Genomic DNA, 18,585 nt, shown 5'->3' with positions numbered 1-18,585 from the left:
AGAATAGGTAATGGTTTCCCAAAAGTGAAACCCAAATTAAAATCAAAAAAATTAGTTTAGGAAATGTTTTCCCGACATGGGAAACTGTTTCCCTTTTAGTGTTATCTTTCGAACTGCTGGGTGTAGAATTTAGTTTACAGATTTTCTAATAAAGATATAGCATGAAGCTTATAAAGCAAAATGCAACCAAATTAAAAAAAAAAGAAAAAATGGTGGGTCAAGTTTGCATCCTCTGGCTGCAAATGAAATCCCAGTTAAGGAGCAACGCATAAATATGGCGGACATCACAAATATCTGGTGTCATTTGAGCACCAAAAATAGAGTAGGTTGCCATTAAAACGCCAATATTTAATGATAACTTGGGCACCTTGTTTAATGGAGTTTTCGTGTGCTGTTTTCAACTAGTTCCCATGGCCCTTTTCGGATTTTAAAGCAAAGCACAACAATAATGGTGGGTAATGGTTGTGGGCAGATTACAAGCGTATATAATTTTTTTGTCATTACAGCTTTTCCAGCTTAGTATATCGAAAATTTTGATCAAAAAATAAACCGAATTGGGCATATATGATTTTCTCGTCTTAATTGCACGCTTATAATCCAATATCGCTCATGCAAAATTTAATTTTTTTATGCCAGTTATAACAAAAATAAATTGCCTAAATTGTAGCTACATATCTATAATCAAGTGGAAAACAAAACAGATTATTATTGTCAAAACACCCTCCTTCGTTATAATTATTATCTGATAGTAAAAATATGCTACCTGAAAATGTAATACTGCAGAATACGCTTGCTGTAACACTCTCCTCTGGTATGGCTATTACATGTGTTTATCATTGTTGTTGACGAAAATTCGCTATGTAAAGTGTAATATTGCAAGACTGTTGTTAAACAGACCACGATATGGGAAAAATACATTAAAAAACAACGCAGGTTATGTTTGCCATAACACCCTTCTCCACTATGAATTTTTTAAAAAAATGCTAGAAAAGACTTTAAATACTGCCAACTAAACTATATTCCATAAAAATGCACATGTGGAACTTGGATTTCCTTGAGAATGAAAGTATTTTTTATTTTTCACCTCGACAGTTACTTATTTTCATGAATCAAAACGAGAGAGAAAATTCATCCAAGTACCTTTTTTTCTGGTGAGATAAATTATTAATTATTTTTCCTTTGAAACAAAAAAGTATTACATATATACGTGTGTAAAGTGAAAATACAAGGAAAATGCTTGTTGTAACCTCCTGCTATGTTGTAGTACACAAAGAAATAAAAATTACATGCCTGAGCACCACAGAAAAAATTTTGGGTTTTTAAAGTGTCGCACACCTCACCTTTTCATTGATAGCACTGTATATAATATGAAACTTTCTGCCCATAAGCAAAAGGTTGTGTAGCTGCGAATAACCGCAAGTGAATTTCTGTTTTTCTGATGGGTGAATGGCCATGAATTTGCTAAGGACTAGAGTTCCTTGAAATGCCCGCACTTTATACATTGTATCCAGTTTATTGGCACTCTTTTATGTATATTTTAATAGGAACAATGTCAGCCCTTCTGGATGCCTTTCATGTATAGAAGGCAAACCTTGCCTGACTAACTAAAATGGGAAATAGGGGAATATCCTTCTTGTTTTTTTTTAATTTGAACTCTTCCATCTTGATCGATTTTTTCTGTGCGAAGCATTGGAAACAAAAGTAATATGCTCTACCATGAACTAAAAAATATTTGCATTCCTGATCCACAAGATCTGAATGCATGATAGTTAAAATCAGGATTCTTTTTAAACCTTCTTTGTGTTGCCTTTATGCTTCTGGAATCTTGGATCCACAATTCAATAAATCTTTCTGCTTAAACAATAATTGATTAAAAAAAGTACAACTACCTTCCATAATTTTAGAAAGAGCACACCACGCATGGTAGTCAAAATGAAATCATGTGACAGAAATTTACTAGCTCTATAGTAAAGAGACGTTACCATTTCTGTAACTAAAGAGGCTGGTTCTTTAGCCACGCTGTATTCTAATGTTCAGCCCAAATTGGTGTCTCAGTTTATCGTGGTCTGCATTGCAGAATTACCATGTGGAACATTTTTATTATTCATTATTTCTGTACCTTAGGAGTGCCTCTCATACTTGTATTACGATTTAAAACGCTGTTGGGAGGTTTGTGGCACACGAAGAAGGTAATTTTCATGGTGGTATTACAATAATGTAATAATTGGAGCCGTCACAACTTCCTTGTTTCGTGATCACTATGAAGCTGTCATTTTTCTGTTTACATTGTCTTGCTCGGCTAAGTAAATGGAGTTATATGGCAAAGTCTTGTGCTGTTATAGTAGTTTTATACTAAAATTTGTAGAAACATGGAGTTTTTCTTGATGTGCTACTGCATGATTGTTCTTAACCATATATAGATACAAAAATAAAGGTACAGATATGATTAAAATTGATGACCTGCGTACTGCTCATATCGAAGGCCAAACATTTGCTGCATATGGAAATAACTATAAGTAAGTGAAAAATGTTTCCAACAACACTGTTATTTTTTGTAATTTATACACTGTACTGGAAGATTTACAGGTACGGTGTGCATGTAAACAAAGTATTAAATTCATGTTTGGCACATGTGAGGGAAATGAGGCAGATGGCACCATGGTAACATTCACTTGCCCATATCGAAATGGCATCAAGACTAATAACCACTAAGCGTGTCTTCAAAAAAATCTCAATATATCACATTTATCAGGGAATGAGACAAAAAGAATTTTCCTTGGTTTGACAAAATCTGAGTAAATATTTTTTAAAACATAATACAAAATTAACTCACCTTATTTTTAAGTGAACACCGTATATTTTTATAAAAAGTTAAGGCTTAAAGAGTTGCTAGTTCAGCTTTAAAATATGTTCACCAGTTTACTTGTACCCCACATAAAAATAATAACAGCACCAGGGCAAGAAGTGACAATTTCTGAAACTGCATAGCATTAAATTTCTTAGGTTTTGATTTTGTACATCATCGTTAAGTTTATTTATAATTTTTCTTTATTTAAATTAAATTGATTTCACATTATATTCATTTACTATTTTAGGTCATATATTACAGCTGGGGCAGAGGGAGATGTTCGTTCTTATCCAGATCTATTTGATGATGAAACTGTATCAATTTCTGCAGGTTCCAGAGTTACCTGTATGGTTTCAAAGGTTTGTTATTTAAAGCTTGGTTCCCACTTGGCCTCTAACTGGCGGAAATTGTGTTAGGTATTATCTTTAAGTGCAATAGTGAATGAAAAAATACCTGCAGCGGGTTAGGCACTCATTACAGGTCACTGAAATGCCTGTTAGACCCTTTTTTGAAATCAAAACTTTTGTGAATTTTTTTAGGCAGCTAATCAGTGTTTATGCTGAGATCAAAGAAACCTGACATATTTCTGATTGTTTTCTTCATACTTTTGCATTATATTCTACACAATATAAACACAAAAAAAGAAGTTTTAATTCTTCTAGTGCAAACGCCGACAGGTTTTTATAGATCAAAGTCTAAGTAAGGCGTTAACATACAGATAGTTATTAACGCCAGTTAGATGTCTTGTGAAACCTTAAAAATCTATGTATGAAAGTGTCTTCTCTTTTGTTTAAAGTTACAAAATGTCTATTCACCACCCTTCTGTTCATGTTATATTTTTAGGGAAAAAAAGTTGTACTTGCAAATGATTTACATGAAGTGAAATCATACTCTTTGCCTGATGTAAGTTTTTGTTGTAATAAAATGTTGTTTTATCCAAGTCTTTAACTAGATATATTGTTCTCAGTCAGTAGAGAAGACAGTCACTGGCATAATCATATATAGTATGTAATTGTTACCACTGAATGTGCTTTTCTTAATCAAAGAAGTACTCTACTCAACTAAGGTAAAACCCATGTGGATTTAATCAAAGGTGGGGGTTATTTTGTCAGCAATTGTTTTGGGATAGGGTGGTGCTTAATCGAATGCTTCCAGTATGTTCTTTTGTGGAGATTTAAGTAACAAATTCTCAAATTATTTTTTACAGCTTATTCTGGATAGTGTGTTACTTCGATTCACTGCTTCAGTCAATCACATATGTATTAGTGAAGATGGAAGCAAGGTTGGTGCTGCTTCAAGGTAAACGGTTAAGTGTAACAATAGCCTTTTTGTTATTTTGTGTTGTGAATTTTACTAGTATTTACATAAATGGATCCCACATTTAAATTTAAGTTAGTAAACACATATGTTCTATTTACGACTTTGCTTAAGGCTCCAATCCACCTTCCCTAACAAAATTTTGTATTAGATCATCTAATTCAGAGGGCTGTCATAATGCATTTATATACTTTATGAAAGTAGTTGCACTATATATTTTTAAATGCGTCATTATTTTGTAGCGACTTCAGTATCAAAATTGTTAATTCTGATGGATCAGAACAAAAAACTTTCACTGGCCACTCTGCTCCTGTATTTAGTTTGTGTATTGGGAATAATGATAATATGGTAAATGGTTTATTTTTGTTTGTTTGTTTGTATTTGTATTTGTATTTAAACTTCTAATTTTGTTAATTTGTTTCCATTTTCTTATTTCAGATTTCCTGTAGCTGTGATGGATCACTAAGAATATGGGACTTAGGAACACAGGTAATAGTTGATATGTATATAAAACATTTCTTTGAACTTGTTAAAATGTTATGATTTTTTGAAAAGTTACAAAACGCAGCAAATTGATCCTATTTTCTGGCAGCAGCTAAAAGGAAATATTGATTGTTCTTTTTAGAAATGTTCTAAAGTTCTTGACATCTTACCAAAATATAATAGGTTTGTATATATTAATAAAGTAAAAACAAACCATGCTTTAAAAACAGTCCCTTATTTACAAGACGTAAAACAACATCTTTCGGTCTCCCTAAATTAACATTTTAGTTTGTTTTCTCAATGCAGTTTTGTAATGTTCATTTGAAATTTGTTATTACAGCAGTCAATAAAAACATGTTTATAAAAACGAATCCATTTTATACACATTTTTACTTTTTAGTGTGTGGTATTCAGGCCTATCAATAAGAATATAACACCAGAACAGTAAATCGCTCTCCCAAGGTTACAATAATTTAAACATTGGCAAACAATTTGGATAAATAGATTAAGTTTATAAACAAATTTTCTTTTTTAGTCTTTTTTATCTATTTTATAACTTTTTTTTATATATTTTGGTTCTTTTTTACTGTAATAAGAAAGGGAAAATTGATTTCTATGTGAGATGAATTGATATTGCTCTGCCAGAAAAACGTTTTTTGGAATTGGGGGACCAATTATTGGCTCAGCTAGTTTCTTATTTCTCAGAATTGAGCGAGCCTTTGCACGAGCAAGAGCAATTGCTCTCCTCATATTGATAGGCCTGGGTATTACTTCTATCTGAAAAGACACTTGTAATCTATTTATTGACATTCTCTATTATTTTATTACATATGCATAACACTAATTTTTTTTAATTTTCTTTAGTTCTTCAAACCAAATGTGTGTCATTTCAATGAGTCCAGTCAAAAATGAGGTACAACATAGTTAGATATCGAGTGTCATTTTCTTTGCAAATACTAAGATTTCGTGATTTGTACATTTGTGGATTTTATAAATTTTGAGCAAACAAAAACAAGTAACTAGGATAATTTACCACCAGGATCATGGCACTCGCTAAAGCCATTTAATAGAAGATTTAAAGGCGCTTAACGTTTATCAAATAAATATCTATCAACACTTAATCTTCATCTTTAAAGTTAATAAGTTAGCAACAACACAAACATTCCACAATAGTTTTGAGCTAATGAATCACAATTTTCTGATTAGATTTCGTGAAAATAATCTAAGGAAGCCAAAAATTGTTACACAGCGAGCTAGTTTTGCTAAATCTAAAAGAGGACCACGTATATGGAATAACTTTTTAGACAGAGATTTAAAAAAGTTAACATCATTATGTGTTTTTAAGCAGTGTGTGAAAAATATTATTGCGAAATTTGAAAACGAAGTTACTTTCTTTTAATCACCAACAAGGAATAATAACTCTCTACTCTAACAAAACTTATGGTGGGGCTTAAGATCTTTATTTTACTAGCTGATGTATGTATATATTTTCTGTTTACTTTTAAACGATACAAACTTGTATATATAAACAAACTTGTAACTCTCTTTGACGAAAAGAATACACACTACTACTACTACTACTGGACTTGTGTAAATATTTCTATCAGTTCCTTTGTGTTTATCAAAAATACCACTGTAATTTAAAACATGTTTTCTACTTTACTGAAAAATAAAGAGAGAAATAAAAATCAATGTATAATATTTATATATTTGTATGCATTTTTAGCATGTCGTTGTACCTTTTGAGAAGACATTTAAGGTAAGAAAACTATAAATATTAAGTAACTGCTTTAAGAATATGCATATTTCAATAAATTTTTTAATCTGTTTGGTTAGGTTTTCTCTACAGTTGATTGGAGCGAGGATTTTACCTTGCCTGCTGAGCATTCAGAAGTGAGTGTTTTTTATTATAAACTTTATTATAAACTGAAAATTACCGATTGTTAAATGTGTCCATTTTGAGGGGACTAATTTAAATGGTGTATTCATTTGAGACTGCGCATTTAATTGCTTATTTTTTGCGGATCTTTGATCCTGTTAATTTATGGACTTGTTTTTTCCATCTTTTGTTAAATTATTTTTTGTTAAAACTACTGCTTTAACAATATTGTGCTGGCCTAAAAGGTTGTACTAGTGTTGTTTTATAAGAGAACCTTGTCTTCTGTATTAAGTCTATACAAAATCAGATAGCATCTTCCAGACTGTAACACAGTGTTGTAAAATGTTTGAAATTTGGTTTAAATTTGGACATTTTTTTACAGATTGAACAATAGTCGCTAACCTCTTGGTGATGAAATGCCTTTCACAAACAAGGAAGATATACTATCAAAAAAAAAGAAATATTAATAATTGTCATTAATATAATAAGCATTATATTAATGACAACCTTTTTGCTAAGAAAGGAATATCATCGAGTCTTAAAGTGAGAATCTCCAAAAAGCATACCTGATATACTGAAAAATTTAGACAATTCAGAGGTTAACGCCCTCTCAATATTATCACACTAAGATTTTGAAATTCATTTAAGACTCCCTCCTAATTCACGTTTTGTAATAAACTGCTTTCAAAAGGAATTCTTGCTGGCAAGCGAACATTGACTTTCAGGTTATAATCAGTATATAGCAATAAAATTGTAAATTAGGAGATAAATGTTAGCGTGAACATAGCAACATCATCATCATCATCCTCATCATCATCATCATCATCATCATCATCATCATCCTCATCATCATCATCATCATCATCATCATCATTATCATCATCATTCTACAAATATAAACAAATGATTAATTGCAAACACATTTTCAAATCATATGGATCTTCTTTTTACTCTTACTTACAAAAATTGCAGTGCAACATAACCTGTTGAATTGTTTGCAGGCCTCTAAATCCATGTTGTTGAAGATTGGTAAACATGTATTAACTACATAGGTGAATATTTATCATAGTACATCTCAACAGAGAATGCTTCACCCCAATCAGACCTCTGATCATGACGGACGAGTATAATGCGTCTAAGTCATATTGTAGAACAAAGAATTGTAGAACCAAGTAGTTCTTCTACAATATCTGATTTCATCATTAACATATTGCAGCATGTAGTGGGTTCGTCTGCGGCTCCCAGTTCTGGGGACCACGGATTGAATCCCGCTTGCTGCCAGACAGTATGTTAGTGATGAACAAAGTAGTTCTTCTACAATATGTATTAACTAAACTCATATTGGCATGCACAATTTTGCAGTCCTGGGCTTTTATAAAAGTCGTCACTGCTCCTGTTAAGGACTTCAAAAAATGAGATCCCATACTTGTGATTTTATTTGGATTAAAGGAAAAGGCCACAGGGATAATAACAGTTACTTGTGTATTTAGTTAAAATAAAGCAAAGTTATTTCCAATTTTTTAGCTGTATTCAGAGGGCTGGTGTTAATTTTTTATAATGCTTTATGGTCTTGATGTTTTGATCTTTAAAAAACATCTGAAAAATATATATTTATGTTAAATCTAAACTTATATCTTATTTATGTTATTTATGGGGCCCACATACACTTTACAAAATAAGGAATTTGTATGCAACCAGTTTAAGCAGTCAATGAATATAACCATTGAAATTAGATCAGTTGGTTATTGCAGTTTCCTTAAGTTAATTATTGGTGCATAATATCCAATATTTTTTTTACCATTTAATCAAGAGATTATTAATATTTTCATCAATAGTCACTCTGGTTATTTTTATTTGATTTTAAGAATGTGTGCATTGTTCAGTACTCACCATGTGGTAAATATGTATGTTCTGCTACTACGAATGGCGAATTATTTACATGGGACATCTCAGCTAGGAAGTGCATTAAAAAGTAGGTTACAACATTTCAAATCTTGAATGTTTCCAGAATGACTGTATCATTGAGTATCATTAGATTGCTTTTTATTTTTGAAAATAATACAATCATGAGTATTAACTATAATCCAGAAATAAGCTGAAATACGCTCTTAAAAGATACTTATTTCGTTCATCATATTTCTTTTATATTTATGTTTAGATACCAGCAACATTTGAATAAATGCATAACTTCGCTACAATGGAATGGCAGCGATGGAAAAACTGTACTTTTTGCTGACATAGATGTAAGATTTTGTGTGACATATGATCATAGGAAATGTTTTGCGTATTTTTTTAAAAAAAAATAATGTATCCACAAAAACAAAGCTTGTTTCCACCATAAATATAGTAATATTTTAAAATCCTAATAGGTGAGCGTATGAATTTATATTACTTGTCGTTGAAATTTCTAAAGAGATTATACAAGTAGTATGTCTTTTGCAGGGTGAAATTGGCATATGTACTTTACCCATTTCCAAAGACCAAACTGATGAATTTGTAAGTCATTTCTGGCAAAGTTAAAGTACTTCTTTAAACTGAAAGTGTTGGAATAGAGATGCGCATCTTTACTTAACACAGGGTGATGATTATGACATTCTTGGTGATATGTTGTTGAATGACAACATGATGGAGGGCGATGCTAAAGAAGGGGATGACCAAAATGATGGAATTTATTTCAGTGCATCTGCAAAAAAGGGTAAAAAAAGGGTTCTTGATGATGATGATGATGATGTGGATGATGTCCCAGTCACTGCAACAAAGAAACACCGACTAAACAATGCGGATAGTTTTCTGAATGACGAGGCAGAAGATGATGACGATGCTGATGTAGATGATACAAATATTTCACTTAGTAAGTGTGGCCAGCTTTAAATAAACATGTAAAGTAATGCTTAACTGTGCAGAATTGACTACTGGCATAGGTAATACACCCCTGCTCACTCATACAGAAAATATTTGATAAGTTGTAGGATTTTTGTATCCTGTGTTCTGTGGAAAACCTCTCTTCTATTTCACATTTGGTTTAATTTATGATTCGTAGCTGTGAGAAGGATATAAAAAGTTCTTTCATTTTTCTGTAGTCTTTTTTATGTCTGTCTGTGTCTGCCTGTAACATAAAAATTTCAGATACTTTTTATTATTTTATTAAGATATGACTTTTCGTTTAGATCTGATAAAAGAGGGTTTACTGGGTGATCTGAAGAAGCCTGTTATAGATGAAGATAATGATTCATTGTCAAGCTTTGTTGTAGAAAAGGTAATTGTTGTAATGGTGTAAAATGTCCTCCTTGGCTACAATTAACTGTCATCAGAAATTGTATTTGGTGTAGGAAGAGAGGTTGACTTACATTCTAGAAAATTTGCCATATTTCCAAGATATTTTGCCATAAAGCGTAGTCTAAGGGTTGGGGAGGAGAGTAGACGGAAAAGCTGTAGGACATTATAGCAATGATACAGAATCATTATTTGTAATTCTTTTTTAGCCAAAAGCAAAAGTAGAAGAAACTGCATTTTCACAGAAGCCATTTCAACCGTCATCAACACCCGTCCATTTAATGCACAGATTTATGGTAGTTATTTTCAAATTTAAATATTTAATCCAGGGTGTTCACTTTGTCAGAAATTTTGGAAATATAGGCAAAATGTCAGGATGAAAATGTCTTTCTGCATTTTTTCTTCTTCATTAAACAGTCAGTTACTTCATCATCCATAAATACTATAAGAAAAAATAGGGGAGAAAATTTCAAAATGTCAAGGTTTTTAGCTAACAAGTGTCTGGAAAATCGAAGGCAACTTTTAAGTGCTTGATCAATAATACCGAATCTATCATTTGCCCTTTTATGTAAAAAATTTCCCTCATTCTCTGCATAATATTGGCTTTTTTTCCATTTTGTAGCATCAGACCTTTATGTCACAACATTTTTACTATACCCTTTTAACACGCTACTACGTATTTTATCTTTACAAAATCAATGTATGTTATAAACTTTTAACAACAACACATCAATTCACAGGTGTGGAACGCTGTAGGAATCATTCGTTGTCATTCTGAGGATGACATATCGTCAATTGACGTGGAATTTCATGACACGAAAACTAGCCACCCTCTACATATACCGAACGCCATGAATAATACAATGGCTGTGCTCTCAAACACTGTTGTTCTTTTTGCTTGTGAAAAACAAGACAACATGCCCAGGTATTTAACTATGACATTTATGTCATATTTTTTTTCTCTGAAAATAATATTTTTACCTGCGCCTATGTTATTTATATTACTTTTATTGTTTTTTACACACTGCTAGACTACCCTGCTACTGTTCTTTCCAAGTTAGCCTTAAAGCTGTTGTGTTTTTTGTTACGTACAAGATAATCAAAATATTTAACATTATTTATTTTTTAGTAAATTGATGTGCACTCACTTTGCATCATGGGATAGCAATAAAGAATGGAGCATCCCAATGCCTGATGGGGAAAATATCGAGGTATACATCATATTATGACAAACAGTATGTACAGTGCATATCCGCAAATTTGAATGCCGTTAATTGAAACATCCGCTATGTTATTGATAAAAATAGTCGGCAAAAAAGTGACAAATTTTCGTTAAGTGACTAATATTTTTTGCCGACCACAGTTTTTTTAATTTTTTTTATTCGACCACCATTCTTTGTCGATCATTTTTTGGCCATTTTCATTTTATTCCGCTTTTTCAATTCAGTATCAATCAGACCATAACAGTAATGAGGAGAATAACAACAGTCTTTTGTTAGTCTCTGTGCTCATCTTTTTTTATAACAACAGTCTTTTGTTAGTCTCTGTGCTCATCTTCTTTCTAAATAGCGTTTCAGTCACATCCTATCAACTAACTAAAATTTGAACAAATCTTAACGAAGCAGAGAGTGGATCAAGCAGAGAAATTGTTCAAATGAAAGAACAACAAAAAATAAACATTGACATTGACTGAAGCTTTTATTGAAAGAAAAAGCTTAAAAATTTAAATTTGTGGTTATTTCGTTCTAAAAAATTAGTTGACAAAAAAGTCAACAATTCAAAAATTACGTGGGCAAAAAGTTACTAATTTTTTTTTACTTTTATTTTTACCCAACTTTTTTTTAACAATCAGGTATGTCGGATAAATTTTTGGGGCCTTTGCTTATTCGAAAAAAAAATTCGTTGCTTGATTCTTAGACGTGTTTCTTGCGTGTTCGAGTATATGTACAGATGTCTACTGTATCTGATATATTTGATAATTTTCAACGCACTGAATAATTTTTTCATCTCTAGTGTATATGTGCAAACAGTGATCACATATTCATCGCAACAAGTGCTCGTCTCTTGAGAATTCTGTCTGTTGGTGGAATACAAACGCAGTTAATTAGTATACCAGGACCTATTGTTTGCATGGCAATACACGAGCAGCAATTTATAGCAGTTTACCAAAAAGCAGCAGGTACTCTTCCCTTTAAGTGATATAATTAAATGTTGTGACTAATGAGGTATCTACAATTAGGAAGTTTAAGTTCATTTTTGCCCTGAGGTCTAATGTTTTTTAACTTGTAGGGGTTTGGGATAGGGGATAAGGGGAGGTTCAATAAAACACCTAAAGTTTTCCTTTTAACTCTTTACCAAACTGCATGGTTAACACAATACCAGCCCTGCAAGTTGAAATAACCTTTTTTCATATAATTAAGCCATTGTACCAATAATTTGTACCAATAATAGTATATATGACATCCACGAAGGGACAAGGGGCGGAGCCTCCTATCACATTCCCTTGTGTGAGGAACGAAACGTTTTACATATAAAATTGTAGAGGACTGAAGTGACTTTCGAACGGTGTGATACTTATTGCGTGGACACGTCTTTTAGGAGGAAAAAATTGAACCAAAGTTAATAAAATTTAACTTCAATGCTTGTACGTAATGGATTAAGGCATTATTATAGATTTGTATTAAAGATTTGCGATGTGTTCCCGTATCCAGACAGCGAGGCTTAATGAATTTATAATTTGTTGTCAGGAAGCACTTCTATGTCGTTATGATCGAAACCAAGGCTAGACTGGCCAATCATTCAAGTTATACCAGAATTTAGGAGATTTTAGGTTAATATTTAGAAGATTAGTCAGAAATAGGCTTAAAATGTTAATTTTTTTTAATAACTTATTCAACATCTAAATTTATGATATATAGCTTTGTGAAAAGTCTTTAAGCGAAAAAAACCTGGTTGGTCAGTCCGAATTAAAAGTCTGAAACGAATATGTCTTTGTTTTATTTCAGGCTTGAAAGGCTGTCAAAGTTTTGGTGTATTGCACATGAGATTCAATAAAAATTCATGGAAAATATTTGCTGATGAATCTATATCACTGAAACCACGTGTTTGTCTCACGTGGTTAGGGTAAGTGTTTACTTTGACTCAGGGATGGTTCACTTATCTTATTTCAATATCGGTTGATTTACTTTTTTTTCACCCCACTTTGCTAAGCATGTTGTTTACATCACCTGATGGTTTTACGCATGCGCTTTTGTCGTAAAATGACAACGTGATTATTGTTTAAAATTCTTTTTTTGAACAGGAATCTTTTTACAAATCTTTATAAATATGAAGTTGAAGTGGTCACGTGATGTTGTGATGATATCACACCTTATTTCTGAGTTATTTCTTAAGTAAACAAGACCGTCTTTACCAAAAAGAAGAATTATTTTCTGTAAAGTAAAATCCTAGTGTACCGCATTTCCTCTAAGAAACGCTGCTCTCTGATAACTGCTTCCCTCTGATAAACGCCGCTCTCTGATAAGCGACGCCTTCTGATAAAATTTCTAAAAAAACACCGCTCTTTGACCTATCTTGTCGTCAAGGCTTAAACTCTATGGAAGAAAATGTTTACTTTAGGATTCACAATTTATTTATACGAGCATTTTTTTCAGATTTTCTACTGAAGGAACACCAGCTATGGTGGATTCTTCTGGAGATGTGCTTTTGCTACAGAGGTCTTCAAATTCTTGGATTCCAATAGCGAACACGAAGAAACAGGTAAGATATTAAAGATTGGGTAAATTATTTTGCTGTCTCGTTAGAGCGCAATGAGACACTAAATGTGGCGTAATTACTTATGCTTAAATTCTTTCAATTGTTTATACAGGCGAAGAATAAATCAGACAATTACTGGGTTGTTGGAATCGAAGAGAGGTCCGCTCAAATTAGGTTAGTATCACTTTTCTGTGTAATATTTGACTTGTTGGTGATTAGAAAACATACTCAAGAAGTAATTTGAACAGCAATTTTTGGACGAATAATGGAGGCAAAAATTTCAGGTGCAGTTTTGAGTTTAAGGCTAACAAAGGTTTTTCTTGCCATCTTATGATGTCTGTGATGGAAGGTTTGTCTGTCTATCCAGCGTTAATCCCAATTATCCGTAATATTTTTATAATGGATACTAAGCAAATTTCACTTTCTCAATATAACTACTATATGAAATTTTTTTGATTGGTTGATAAAACTAGAACCACGTGATTACCAATTTTACGACACATGCGTGGTATTGTTCCGTTACTGATATGCAACTTAAACCTATACTGTATTTTTAGGTGTATATATTGTAAGGGCGCAAACTTTCCAGCAACTTTGCCACGCCCTGTCCCGACAGTCATCCCTTTCCAGATACCATTGTGTGATATAAAAACAGAAAAATCTATGAAAGAGGTACTTATTATATTTATTTTTATTAATGTGGAAGACGGCTTTATTGTCTCTTCGTGTATAATTTGTTCATGAAACAGGAATTTAACACTAACTCCATAAACCTTGTGCATTATTTTTATCCTTCAATCTATTGTATGGTTACACTTCCGTTGGTTAATGACAAGGAAACGTAGCTTTCTCATAAAGGAAAGCATAGACTTGTAATCTATTTCCGTAGTCAGTGCTTCGCAATTAACATCGTCCGTTAATAAAACATTTTTTCATTTCTACTTGTCACTCTCGATGTATTAAGATCAGTGAACGGAAACCTGTATCCGATTTTTGCGTTCGTGTAGAAAGCATTCATAAAACATAGAACTTGCACTATGTTTAATAAAAAAAGTGATATAAGAAATTTGGGATTTGAGCAGTTTCAAAATTTAAAACAAGTTGAGGACGTTTTAGGCTTGCCGTTGAACCATTTTAGAAAGAAAACAAACATATTCTTCAATTTGCAATACAATTTTCGTTTCCTTTTTTAAGTTAAACAATGGATTTAATGTTACTGATAATGCGAAACCTAAAGTTTCATGCATGTCTATTGTGACTCTTATTACAGCCCGGCAAACCAACTCAGGTAACCGGGCTTATAGAAACACCCCCTCAGTGAAAAAAGCTAACATTTAAAAATCTTGCAGTTATTATATAAAAAAATGAAGAGAAGAGCTTGAAACAACTTCACTATAAAAAATTATGAAAATACAATATTATACCTCTTTTATATAGCACGAGTTAATCAAGAGTCAATTAATCTCGTCCAACGTAGCTTTCAATCGCCGACTTGTTCAAGCCGATATCGACGATGACGTGTCGGATTTAGAAAAACAACAAACGCAACTGCTCATGCAATTATTTGCAGTAAGTTTATTACACTTCAACCTACAATCTACCACTTATAAAAACAAGAGAGAGTGACGTCATTACTTCTAAAACACGTGGTTCTTGAAACCAATTTGACAGGATTATGTAACTACAATTTTTTTGCCTCATGTTCTTATCCACAAGAAAAAAATCAAGAGATCGCATGTAATATTACCGCAACTTTAAATACTATTCTTTGTTTTATACGCTATGAAGTTCTTTAAGGCTCAGTCGACATTCCTACTTCTACGAACTGATTTTCCTTTTATAGCTTTCTTGCAAGTCAGATCGCGAGTATCGTGCGATAGAGCTGTGCAAGTTAATGTCATTGGAAGCAGTCGGTCTAGCTATTCAATATGCTAGCAAAATGCGAAAACTTGGAATCGCTAAGAGGCTTACTGAGCTTGCACAAACGAAGGCTGCTGAAGAGGAAGGAGATGAAGACGAAGAAGAAGATGAAGAAGAGGAAGAAGAAGGAGGAGCCCTCCAAAAGCAGGGTGGGGATGAAAGTGATCAATTCGAACTTTCAGATGACGATGATTTTATGGAAAGTGTTGATTTTGATAAAGAAAATGTTGAAAATACCAACCATAGGTGAGATTTTGGGCTGATTTGTTTTAGAACTTTAGCGTCAAAGTTTATCTCCGATTTAAAAAAATAACTTAGATGAATTTTTTGCTGACTAAAATTGTGAGCAAAAATCATATTCTAAAGTTTATCGTAAATTTTTTGCCATTGCTGCTTTGCTTAAATTGTGGTGTGTTGACGATCAAACTCAGTTTCCATTCCCAGAGAGAATTTCAGCCCAGGCAAAATGCAGTAATATCAATGGTATATATAGATATCTATATATACCATATATAGATATCTATTTATTATGTCCGTAAGAAACAGAGCCTGAGCATCTGGCAAAGCCCTTTTTTCTTTGGTCCACATTCTTACAATACTCTCACCAAACGTAAATTCTGCTTTCATTCTTCCCTGGAGATTCACTAGCGACGTGGTAAGCAAAGTGTCTGAGAATGTAAACATTGCGGTTTTCGTCGTAACCTGTACATTTTCTTTAATACTTCCGTTATTGCGTCTATTAGATCAACAACTGCGTCGCTGTCAATAAGAAAAAAGAACAGCGACGGAGGGCGAAAAGATGACGGAGAAGAACTGTTGAAAAATTTAAAGAAAAACAGAACTTCTGAAAGTGAGTTTGTTGTGGTCGAGTTTTTTTATATAAAATTATCACCTTTAAAAGTCTACACAGTCTTGTTGTAGAGACAAATTATATAAGAACATCAGAATTCCTCCTAAATTTAGAATAATAAGACTTAAAATGACTTTATATTCTTGCACCTTCTTTCCGAGAGCGTCCTACGAAGACTTTCTCGAAGTTAACGGTTTATTTAATGACAAAAAAGTAATTATTCCTCACGTGTAAGATGATGTTACGTGATCTAATATGAATTTGATGTCTCTAGGTCAGATTTCAAACAGTGCGTCCAGTCAATCTGGATCTAATCCATTCAAAGTAGGTGCACAGAAAGGAAATAATTCCATTCGTGGTACCAATTATTTTGAAACCCTTGAAAGTCAAAAGCTGCAGAAAAATAAAACTGGTATGTTAACGAACAAATCAAACATATTATTCTTTTGAAGTTATAAAGGACATAGCAACCACTTGAAATTCAGACAGTCTCTTTCTTTAAAAGAAATATACATTTGAAGGATTATAATAAAGAATATTTACTTGCTAGAATACTGAACTGTCGCTAGTTGGTAAACAAACTTTGATTTATTTATTTATTTTTCAGGAAACAAAGCTGTCGAGAAGAAGCAAATAAAAAAGAAAACGGTCACACTTCCCTTGGTAAACAAGAAATCCAATAAAATTGTTGTGAAACAAAAAAACCTTGGGGAGGAGAATACAGCACCTGTTCCTAAAAAGTATGATCATATTTTTTTTAGTTTACTGAGATAAAAATCTTTCATTCGATCTAAAAATTTAACTAATAATGGAGTTACTACAATTATAATTTTCGATTTTTTTTGGTGTAAACAAATCCTCCAACGATTAACTTGCGCTGTTTTTCAAAGCTGACTAGTTTCGATTTAACATAGCCGAAAAAAATTAAATTCTGCGGTCAATATAAATCCTTTTTGATGTTGCGCATTTGTTTTCATTCATACGCATCTTGACGTTCATCGAGCGCACTATAATTATTAATAATATACAATATATTCTTTGTTTAGGCTAACCGGATTCCAGTTATTTATGAAGGAACACACGGAAAGTAAGACAGACGAGGAGAAAGGTGAAAATTTCGTTCAGGACATAATGGTTCAATGGAAAAAATTAAGCGCCGAAGAAAAAAAGGCCTGGAGCGAGCAAGCTAATGGCTCACGCGATGCTCTAAAAAATAGCAACCACAACTTAGCGACCAAAACGGATTTGAAAATATCTAGTAAAAATAAATTATCTTCGTTTGCATTTAAGAAGAATGAAAGTTAACGAGAACAAAGGCTAACGAAAACAAAGGTTCGCTTTGAGGTCTCCTGCATCTGGATGTTTGTGATATTGTTCACATGAACTCGTGCCATGTGGAGAAGACAGACTTGTAACACGTGGAAGGGTCGCAGATGTCAACAAAGATAGAAAAGAACAATATTTTGTTTTCTTTAATAATTCACTATGATCCTGGATCCCATACGAAATAGTACATGTTACAGAACAGTTTTATGTCATAAAACTTAATTATGCCTTATTTAATATTGTACATAATTGCACAATTATTTTGCTTTTACACGGCGGCGGACTTTTGATTTTTAAAAAATATCTCTAAGTCCAAACCTTTATATGTTCAAACCCTCAATTGAATAAAATTACAAAATACTAGTTAATATATCTTTCCGCTGATATTTTTATAGTTGTGTATGGGAGAATGTTTTCATTCATTTTATCTTGGTCCATCTTACAGATCAAAGGAACTTCTCTAATTGACCAACTCATCTTGTCTGTTTCATACGATGCAACGACCTGCAGCAAATATGTTATTGAAAACAATAAACTGGATTTCTAATTGCCTAATTAAAAAAAACCCAGATGAATTAAGCATGCGTGTATCTGTGTAGACAGCTGCCCAATGTTTAATAATCTACTAAATCGTTTGTTCTCTTATCTAACCTTTCGGCCCTATTTTGTCCAAATTGTTTTGTGACTTTTACAGCGATACAAGATATCCAGTTTGTTATGAAAATGTCATTTAAGTGATTATTAGTAAAAACAAATTTACAATAATTGGACCAATTACCAAAACCGCTTCTGATCTTATGAAGTTAATATTATTTACGATGACGTCATTTTGAATGTATATCATTTTTTCAGTGGTTTTAAAATGCTCGTGTAATTATATCTTTTTTTACCGAAAATAATAATAGTGTGTTTTACTTGAATTTAAACGATATT

The 18,585-nt window shown here is 32.4% G+C and overlaps 1 protein-coding gene across 2 annotated transcripts; it reads left to right on the top strand.

The window, feature by feature from the left end:
• Positions 1 to 218: 218 nt before the first annotated feature.
• Positions 219 to 18,578, top strand: LOC130641782 (WD repeat and HMG-box DNA-binding protein 1-like). Of its 2 annotated transcripts, XM_057448734.1 has the most exons (31): positions 260 to 322; positions 2,125 to 2,189; positions 2,421 to 2,516; positions 3,096 to 3,207; positions 3,692 to 3,751; positions 4,056 to 4,147; positions 4,408 to 4,513; positions 4,604 to 4,654; positions 4,791 to 4,831; positions 5,513 to 5,561; positions 6,375 to 6,407; positions 6,485 to 6,541; positions 8,393 to 8,499; positions 8,686 to 8,770; positions 8,970 to 9,023; positions 9,105 to 9,378; positions 9,695 to 9,783; positions 10,010 to 10,096; positions 10,541 to 10,725; positions 10,930 to 11,011; positions 11,814 to 11,979; positions 12,806 to 12,923; positions 13,454 to 13,559; positions 13,669 to 13,730; positions 14,114 to 14,228; positions 14,994 to 15,125; positions 15,400 to 15,722; positions 16,220 to 16,326; positions 16,601 to 16,738; positions 16,934 to 17,066; positions 17,373 to 18,578. In XM_057448734.1, the coding sequence occupies exons 1-31, from the start codon at positions 275 to 277 to the stop codon at positions 17,629 to 17,631; spliced, it is 3,432 nt and encodes a 1,143-aa protein (XP_057304717.1). In that variant the 5' UTR covers positions 260 to 274; the 3' UTR covers positions 17,632 to 18,578. The 2 variants fall into 2 exon arrangements, with proteins under 2 accessions (XP_057304718.1, XP_057304717.1); XM_057448735.1 differs by lacking the exon at positions 10,010 to 10,096 and having other exon boundaries at positions 219 to 322.
• Positions 18,579 to 18,585: the final 7 nt, after the last annotated feature.

This window comes from Hydractinia symbiolongicarpus, chromosome 4 (genome assembly GCF_029227915.1).
Source record: "Hydractinia symbiolongicarpus strain clone_291-10 chromosome 4, HSymV2.1, whole genome shotgun sequence".
Taxonomy (NCBI): Eukaryota; Metazoa; Cnidaria; class Hydrozoa; order Anthoathecata; family Hydractiniidae; genus Hydractinia; species Hydractinia symbiolongicarpus.
The sequence above is the reverse complement of the archived record's forward strand: the minus strand, read 5'-3'. Positions and strand labels throughout refer to the sequence as shown.

Excerpts from the sequence above, each read along its gene's own strand:
- LOC130641782 (XM_057448734.1), top strand. The coding sequence starts at position 275 with ATGGCGGACATCACAAATATCTGGTGTCATTTGAGCACCAAAAATAGA. Across the intron at positions 9,024-9,104 it reads AAGACCAAACTGATGAATTT|GGTGATGATTATGACATTCT; the intron begins GTAAGTCATTTC and ends TACTTAACACAG. Across the intron at positions 10,726-10,929 it reads AAACAAGACAACATGCCCAG|TAAATTGATGTGCACTCACT; the intron begins GTATTTAACTAT and ends TTTATTTTTTAG.